The sequence below is a fragment of the Tiliqua scincoides genome, chromosome 3 (genome assembly GCF_035046505.1).
Source record: "Tiliqua scincoides isolate rTilSci1 chromosome 3, rTilSci1.hap2, whole genome shotgun sequence".
In the NCBI taxonomy this organism is placed as follows: domain Eukaryota; kingdom Metazoa; phylum Chordata; class Lepidosauria; order Squamata; family Scincidae; genus Tiliqua; species Tiliqua scincoides.
This window is the reverse complement of record NC_089823.1, coordinates 178,869,782-178,878,837: the sequence shown is the minus strand read 5'-3', so window position 1 is coordinate 178,878,837 and position 9,056 is coordinate 178,869,782. Positions and strand designations below refer to the sequence as shown.

General features: G+C 46.2%; 1 protein-coding gene across 2 annotated transcripts in view; it reads left to right on the top strand.

The window, feature by feature from the left end:
* The first annotated feature begins 5,328 nt into the window (after positions 1-5,328).
* LOC136644498 (inactive pancreatic lipase-related protein 1-like) overlaps positions 5,329-9,056 on the top strand; it is a 28,070-nt gene continuing 24,342 nt past the window's right edge. For both annotated transcript variants that reach the window (XM_066620426.1, XM_066620425.1), the window contains exons 1-3: positions 5,329-5,377; positions 6,307-6,461; positions 8,453-8,578. In XM_066620426.1, coding sequence (XP_066476523.1) covers positions 5,329-5,377; positions 6,307-6,461; positions 8,453-8,578 — 330 coding nt within the window. The remainder of the gene's footprint in view (positions 5,378-6,306; positions 6,462-8,452; positions 8,579-9,056) is intronic.

The window sequence follows — 9,056 nt, the reverse complement described above, 5'->3', positions numbered from 1 at the left end:
TGGAGAGAGGTGAAAAGCGGTGTGCCCCAAGGATCTGTCCTGGGACCGGTGCTTTTCAACCTCTTCATAAATGACCTGGAGACAGGGTTGAGCAGTGAAGTGGCTAAGTTTGCAGACGACACCAAACTTTTCCGAGTGGTAAAGACCAGAAGTGATTGTGAGGAGCTCCAGAAGGATCTCTCCAGACTGGCAGAATGGGCAGCAAAATGGCAGATGCGCTTCAATGTCAGTAAGTGTAAAGTCATGCACATTGGGGCAAAAAATCAAAACTTCACATATAGGCTGATGGGTTCTGAGCTGTCTGTGACAGATCAGGAGAGAGATCTTGGGGTGGTGGTGGACAGGTCGATGAAAGTGTCGACCCAATGTGCGGTGGCAGTGAAGAAGGCCAATTCTATGCTTGGGATCATTAGGAAGGGTATTGAGAACAAAACGGTTAGTATTATAATGCCGTTGTACAAATCGATGGTAAGGCCACACCTGGAGTATTGTGTCCAGTTCTGGTCGCCGCATCTCAAAAAAGACATAGTGGAAATGGAAAAGGTGCAAAAGAGAGCGACTAAGATGATTACGGGGCTGGGGCACCTTCCTTATGAGGAAAGGCTACGGCATTTGGGCCTCTTCAGCCTAGAAAAGAGACGCTTGAGGGGGGACATGATTGAGACATACAAAATTATGCAGGGGATGGACAGAGTGGATAGGGAGATGCTCTTTACACTCTCACATAATACCAGAACCAGGGGACATCCACTAAAATTGAGTGTTGGGCGGGTTAGGACAGACAAAAGAAAATATTTCTTTACTCAGCGCGTGGTCGGTCTGTGGAACTCCTTGCCACAGGATGTGGTGCTGGCGTCTAGCCTAGACGCCTTTAAAAGGGGATTGGACGAGTTTCTGGAGGAAAAATCCATTATGGGGTACAAGCCATGATGTGTATGCGCAACCTCCTGATTTTAGGAATGGGTTAAGTCAGAATGCCAGATGCAAGGGAGGGCACCAGGATGAGGTCTCTTGTTATCTGGTGTGCTCCCTGGGGCATTTGGTGGGCCGCTGTGAGATACAGGAAGCTGGACTAGATGGGCCTATGGCCTGATCCAGTGGGGCTGTTCTTATGTTCTTATGTTCTTATGTTCTTAATGTTCCAAAGAATTCGCACAAAATATAGTAGGGTGTTGGAGGCTGTCACCTAATTCTCCATGCCTAGTTCTCCTCAGCAGAATATACAGGCGCTAGTGTGCCTGGATAATACCTGTATACAGGTTGAAGCATTATACACGGGGAGGTGTAGCATGGCAGCACAGGAAACGGAATGGGGACGACGACTTTAGCCTTGGCCAAGATTGAATTGCTGAGCGATGCAGCATTATTGTGCATGCCCTGCTTATCAAAATAAGCCATGTTTGGAGTTACCATTTGCTTGACACAACTGTCCCCAAAAAACCAATTTCTATTCAATAATGTAGACTCTGCAGAAGTTAAAAATGACCTTCGTTTGTCTTCTGTTTCATGAGACAGTTGACAGGAGGTAAAACCATTATTTTTCCTTCAGTCTGTAAATTGCACAAAGACACATGGACATTTGGAAATCAGCCCATTTCAGATATGATACTAGGAAAATAGAATATTGCCTCATAAACCCCAAACACCTCAGAAAACTCCTGCTTTGCTTTGAGACAGCTCACTAAATTTAGCCCTTTAAACATGATGTGATATTTATATACCAAGGAAACAGTAATATGCACTGACCCATAAAATCATGCTGCTGCCTCAAAGAGGCTTCTTCACATATTGCATTTTTAGGTACTTTGAAGATTCTTTTAATTTTAAATCTAAATTGTACATGACAAACTTAGGGGTTCTGGGTTTCCACATTCCATTAAGGAAATGGCCTGCATTCAGCCCTACCAGGGCATGGGCAGTGAGCAGCATGGTGGAGGGAGGGTGAGTGCCCTGCACCAGGGCCTAGGAGAGGGGGGGGTAAAGCAGGTAATTTGTACCTGGGCCCAGGGTCAAAAGGGGGGCCCAGGATCCAAAGGAGGGGGCCCAGAGGTTTCCTGAGATCTTACGTTTTCCTATCCAGACTTGTTGCCCACACAGGATGCTAGAGACACTACCATGACTGGGGATGCTGGGGACGGTACTGATGCCACATGGGTTGGTAGATCTGGGCTCCAAAGACTTTTCCAGCTGTCTCTACCCTCCCCCCACCGTTTCACCCCTCCCTGCCCCTATTCTGCTCACCCGTCACTGCCCTCCCCTGCTTTCTCACCCCTTCCCCTTTGCAAAGGGGCCCAAAAGAAACTTTGTACCCCTGATAAAATTCCTCTCAGAGGCCCTGTCCTGCACACTCTTGTTGACCTTGTCACGTGTTGGCTCTACATAGCAGATACAATGTCTGCCTTGGGTTGGAGTTCCCAGTATTGGCTGGGGCTCCTGCTGAGTGATGGTGGCAAACCTGGATCTGTTGCTAGATGTGAAAAGGCTCAGGCAGCTCAATCCTATTTAAACCCTTGTGCAGTAAGTGCAGCAGTGCCGGTGTGGATACTAGTGTATATCGAAGGGAATTTTCAGCTACTGGAAGTCTCCTTTGGGTAAGAGGACATTTGTTCCCTTGTCTCAGGGTAAGCCCCAGCTGCCATTATGGGTCAACTCAAACCTGTGTCATCTTAATCACTGGGCACAAGTCCATGTTGACCTGGGAAGATGGATCAGGCCCAGGAAGGGGGTTGGGGGTCATATGTTTTTAGTTGCTTGACTGTCTGTAAACTGCTTTGTGAACTTTTTGCTGAAAAGCAGTATATAAATACTGTTAATAGTAATAATAATAGACGCTGTTCCAGAACCACCATTCAGAGCGCAATACCATAGTCTTTCAAGACTGAAGGTTGCCAACAATGAATAATAATAATAATAATAATGTTACCCTGCACATGCCCGATCTCATCTGATCTCAGAAGCTAAGCAGGGTCAGGCCTGGTTGGTACTTGGATAAGAGACCGCTTGGGAGAGCTGTAGCCTTATACCATAGTCTTTCGACACTGAAGGTTGCCAACCAATGTCCCATCATTGTTTAACCTGCCCCCACCTCCCAGGCCTGATCTGCCCTCCTCCCTGCCCTGTCACCACCTCATTCTGTACACCCCTCCCCTGTTCTGCCCACCCCACCCTGTTCAACCCCTTTCCACTTTCCTCCAATCCCCTGTGTGTGCTTTCCTGCTCCAGTGGATCTCTGTGGGTCTGCTGGAATATGGGAGGCCACTTTGGTCTCCCTGTCAGTGGGCCTGCTGTGCATGTTAGCAAAGGGTGCTTCGCGACTGCCGTAAAGCAGCCTTCACCACTGCAACACTAGTTATGCTGATGTGGGATGGGAATAGGTTTGGGCCATTCTTTAGGGATTGGTCTCCTAGCGGTAGTTCCTCCTTGATTGGGTATCTGTATTCAGAAGTAAATCTCACCATGTTGAATGGCTCTGCTCCCAGAAGATTGTGCATAGGATTGCAGTCCAAAGCTAATTAATAAGATGATAGACCTGTTTTGTATTTAAGACCTTTGAGGCTCTTCTATACTTGCTCAAAGATAGAATAAGGCCCCGAGTGAGCTAAAAACAGAGTGTGTTTGTGTGTGTGTGTGTGTGTGTGTGTGTGTGTGTGTGTGTTTAATGGAAACTCTTTGATATTATTTGGCAATTTCATCTTTGTGTGTACAGGTGGTGACCCTTTTTTTCTTCACACTGCTATAGACTGGGACATACCCAAGCCTTCGTGTGTCATGTGGCCCTAGGAGTTCTTTTTATAGATGCAGAGAGAGATCTGATAAACCTCAAGGTGAACTAGAATCTTCTGAGGAAGGGAAAGAAATTAACTGTATACATCACCATATTCCAAGCACAGTCCAGTATTTAAGAAGGACGTGAGAATACCTTCCCCTTGCATAGTGCCTCCAAATGGGCGATGAATAGTTTTCCAGTGAAACAGAAGGGCACACTAAATCAGAATTCTTGTTCAGAATTCTTGTTCAGAATTCTGCCATCATTGCTTTTTAAAACAATCTTCCAGCTTAACTCTATAAGTATAGCATTTACATCCTGTTTAGTTCGACTGGAAACCATCACAAATGCAGGCACAGGCCCGAGGCTGAATTGGAAAAGGAGGAAAATAGAATGAAAGAGGAAGAGAAGTGGTGGGCTCCTGCATCTCCAGGGAGAGCTAGTAGTCACTCTCACCTTCTGCAGCATTGTATACCCTGAATGGTAGTGACTCTTCAGACTTTTGGGCAAGGGTGTGTCCCAGCCCTACCCAAAGATGCCAGAGATTGAACTTGGCACCTTCTGCTTCCAATGCATGTGCATTACTACTGAGCTATAACCAATTTGAAGAACTCAGTTATCTTTAAAATGATCATACATTGAAATATAACTTTTAGGGCACAGGCTTGCACCTGTGCAAGTCCCTTGAGCTGGCCTAACAGTGGCGGGAGGGAGGGAGGCAGACCCAAGCCCTGTTGGGCGGTCAGAAAGGTAAGTCCATGCTGGCTGAGTCAGGCTGATGTGGGGGTCTGTGGGGGGCATGGGGAGGGCAGGACAGAGGTGTTTCAGTCAGGGGGAGGGCAGGTGGCGAGTAGGCATGTGGGCAGGCAGCGACTGAGTGGGGGTGGGGCCAGGATCTGACACTTGTGCAGGATCCTAACTTCAATCCCAGGCAGCCCAGAACAGCTCCGGGCTGCTTGGATTTGCATCACATCTTTAGGTGGTGCAGATCCGAGTAGCCCCATTGAGGCTGCTGTGATTTTATCTGAGGTAATGGTTCCCTGGCTGAGCTGCCACTGGCCCGCTCTGGATACATGGTAGGCCAGCCAGCCTCCCAGCATGGATTAGGACTGGGCTATTAATCAATCATGTTCCTCAGCAAGTTTCTTTGCTGTTATAGCAACACACAATTCATCAACAAAAACTCCTCTTTCCATCTCCATTTTATATATCAATATGTGGCTCCTGCTTTGTGTATTTATGATAGTCTTAATCTGAAATATACACATCAGTTGCTATGTTTATATGCCCTTTTTGCTTTCGTGAACAAGCCTCAAGGATATGCCAGTTTATAAAAAGGTCAGGTCTAGTTTGCTGAGCTTTGTGCAGAGAAGAAAGCAGAGACTGCACGGTGAGTCACGTCCTATCTCATCAAATCCCTTTTGCAGCAGATGCACTTTCATTGTGTGTTATAGCTGTTGTAATGGCACAAGGAGGTAAACCTAAAATCAATATAAATGGACAAGACTTCCTGTCATCCATCTTTTCTGTGTATGTGTGTTGTTTTTTTTAATCCATTTTAGATGCTTGCCTTGTGGAGCATTGCACTTCTCCTGATCAATGCAGCTAGAGGTAAGACTTGAAATTGGCCATCATTTTTATCACAGAATTCTGTAGCACCCCCCACCCACAATAATGTTGGCTGGCAAAAATGTTGCTTTGTGAAATGGGTCTATAACAGAGAAAGGGAGCTGAATGTGTCAAGTGTGCTGAGGGAAAAGAAAAGCCAGACAGAAGTAATGGGGTAGTAAAAAAAAAGCAAGGTGTCTCAGTAGAGGAGTTCCTCATCAGAAGTGAGAATGTGGGAATATTTGTCAGAGGCCTGTCAACTCTGTGCTTTAGGGTCTAGTTACACATCACGCACACACGTGCATTGCAGGAATGCGGCAGCCATTTTTTTCAAAAGAAAAAGCAGCTTTGGAATGGAGCAATTTGGAATAGAGAAACCTCAGATGCCCCTTCTTCAGGCAGAATTACCCACTGAACCACTTTTTCACCATGGGGTTTCAAATGGGTGCTCCCAAGTCTGTGGAAGAAAGACTGCACCTGAGCATATAGGAAGCTGCTACAGAGTCAGACCGTTCATCCACCTAGTTTGCTATTGTCAACAGGGAACAGGGGAACAGGGGGAAGGACCAACTGTAAACCCTGACATGGGACTTCTCAAATCTACACTGGCAAAATAGTTTGTGGGGACTCGAGTAGCCCCATTGCAGGGCCTGGGTCTTTCCTCGGGAGTAGGGGACAAAAGTCCCCTTCCCCTGAGGAGACCTCTGGCGGCCTCCCTGGCCCCACTGGATGCAGCGGTAGCCATTTTGGTACTGCTGCACCTGGCAGCGCTGGGAAGCTTAGGACTATTGGGCTGCCTGAGTGAATAATTATGGGCTTTTGCAGCAGTCATTTGGTCATTTTATAGCCATAGGTGCAATAAAAGGATGGAATGTAAATTCAACCATTTTTTTGGTCATTCACGGCCTGATTATTTGGTTCACATATAACAGGAAAAGAAGTCTGCTATCCCCGTCTGGGCTGCTTTACAGATGACATTCCATATGCAGGAACTGTAGAACGACCAATTGCAAAGTTACCCTGGACTCCAGAGCGGATAAATACTCGTTTCCTTCTCTACACACAAAAGAACCCAAATAACTTTCAGGTAAAACCCATTCCAAGATAAATATTGCATTGCTTTCCCATATGTTAAGAACATAAGAAGAGCCCCGCTCTTCAGGCCATAGGCCCATCTAGTCCAGCTTCCTGTATCTCACAGTGGCACATCAGATGTCACAGCAAGCACAGAAGGGAAAAATATAAGGATGTTCCAATAATGATTTATTAATTAGCAGATATACATAGCTTCACTTTGTTTGGAAACCCATCAGCTGATATCCCATGCTTCAGTTCTGAATCTGTTTGATGGGGCTAGGAATAGACACAACACAAGGAAGACATTCCTGTGTCATTTTCAATCATGATGCTCTTTTGATTCATTTTTTAGCAAATGAGAGAAAATGCTTGTGAAAAATGCAGCCGCTCAGTTGTTGACCAGTGCAAAGTGAATTCAATCATGTCTAGCCATTGTTGTTTCAGCTACCTTGACTAATGTTTGATTCCAGGTATGATTCAAAAGTGCTGCTTGTTGCCATTAAAGATCTGCATGGCTTAGGACCAAGATACCAGAAGGCCTGCCTTTCTCTAAAGGGCAGCCCAGTCCTAACCTGCACTAGTGCAACAGGCCTGAGTGGTTTATGCTGTATCCAGCACCAATTAAGGGGAGGCTGGAGGTGTACTTGAGGTATGGGAATATTTCCTCCGTTACCCTGTGTAAAGCTCCAGCCTGCCCAATGGGATTACTCTGATCTGTGCCAGCTAAATCACTAAGGTCACAATCCAGCCCTTCACTTGGACCTTGCGCAGGCCCAAAAGTGTCACAAAAGTGCCATAAGGTAATTTTGCGCCCCTTTCTGGGGAGACAGGCCAGCGCACGGATGTGTGCTGGCCTCTCCACACCGACACAGGGCCTGGAGGATGGATTAATTGCATTGGCCGAGTTTGGCCAACACAGGGGTCTGGGGGGGGTGCGTGGGGAGGGTGGGGAATAGGCGGGAGGGAGGGATTTCAGGACAGGGGAGGGCAGGTGGTGAGAGTTCCCAGGATGGGCAGAGAGGGAGCAGAAGGTAGGCCCAGGATCCGGTGGTTATGTCCTGGGTGGTTATGAACTGGTGGCAGTTCCAGGCTGCTCAGATTTGTGCCACCTCATCAGGTAACACAAATCTGAGTAGACCCATTGGGGCCACTGCAGGGTGACATGGGGTAAGGGAAAAGTTACCCTTTGTGGAGGCTGCACTGTTTTTGGCCCCAAACTTGTACTGGATGCAGTGCAGTCCTGCTGGCCTGCCTGCTTCCAGCGCAAGTTAGAATTGCGCCATCAATCTGAGCAGCTCTATGTAAAGCTGTTTGGATAGGAAGGGGGTTAGGATATTGTGGAGGCCTCCTCCACCAATCTCACCCCTCTCAGGCCTATCCCACTACCATTCCACCTTCCCCACCCCCTTACACCTTCTCTTCACCTCTGTTCCTCCCTCCTGCCACTCTCCTCTCTCAAACCGCTTGGCAGAGTACTCACGTCTGCTGGTGGTTAAAGATTGGAATACAGTGCCAGCAGGCTAGAGTAGTCGCAAGCTACTAGAGTGTCACAAGCTACATTTGTAACACTCTAGGCCGGCAGAAGAGAAGTATAGGATTGCGCTGTAAATCTACCCATCCGTTAAACTCAGGGAGGGAGGCTTTCTTGCAAGTCCTGCTAGTCTTTCAGTTGGCAGTAACATGTGAGATGAACTATGCATCCGCAAAATGTCAAATTCTCTGTCGCGTTCTGTGCTGCTATCTCCATCCCTGCTAGTATTTCACCAGAAGTTGAAGATCTGGATTTTTTCATAGGGTTTTTCTTAGCCTTTTAAACTTTTTTGTTCTTCAGCTTGATCTTATTTTAATGGCCGCTGTGTTTTATTGTGCTGTTGTATCAATAATGTTTTTCAATTGACATGGTAAGCCATCTTGTGTCCCCCAAGGGAAAAAGGGGGAGGGTAGAAATTTTTTTGTTTTCATAATAAGCTTAGTGCTTATATGTTTTTATATTATTCACAGGAAATATCTGCGATCAATCCAGAAACTATTGATTACTCAAACTTTGATGCCAGCAAGATGACTCGCTTTATTACCCATGGATTTATAGACCAGGGTGAAGAAAACTGGCTGTCAGACATGTGCAGGGTACAATACACTGTAATATTCATGCAGTAACTGTGAAATCAATTCTTATCTCGAGAGGTGTTTCAGATAATTATCACTTCTCTTTCTCAGTAATAAATTTGTCACTTTTAAGATATGGTGCAGCAACAACAACAACAAAAGAACTTGCCTTTAATTATGACATTCAGACTTATGTTTTCTAAGAACAATCAAAATGTATTTTGAGAGGGACTAAAAGGTCATGGAGTCCAACAAACTACAATGAACTCAGACTTGCCACCTCCAGATGTTTAACATCCTTATTCTGAAAATGTGACCTTATCCTAAGAAAATGCAGGGACGTCCTAGGAGGACTACAAATTCTCACTCAACCAGTTGTAAAATTGTTTGATTGGGTTATGAGATATCCTTGCCATGCAGCCCAGTCCTACCTAGCTCCCTACGTGGTGATGCAGATGCACCAATTTGGCTTCCACTGTATCCCAGAGGGGAGTTTCAG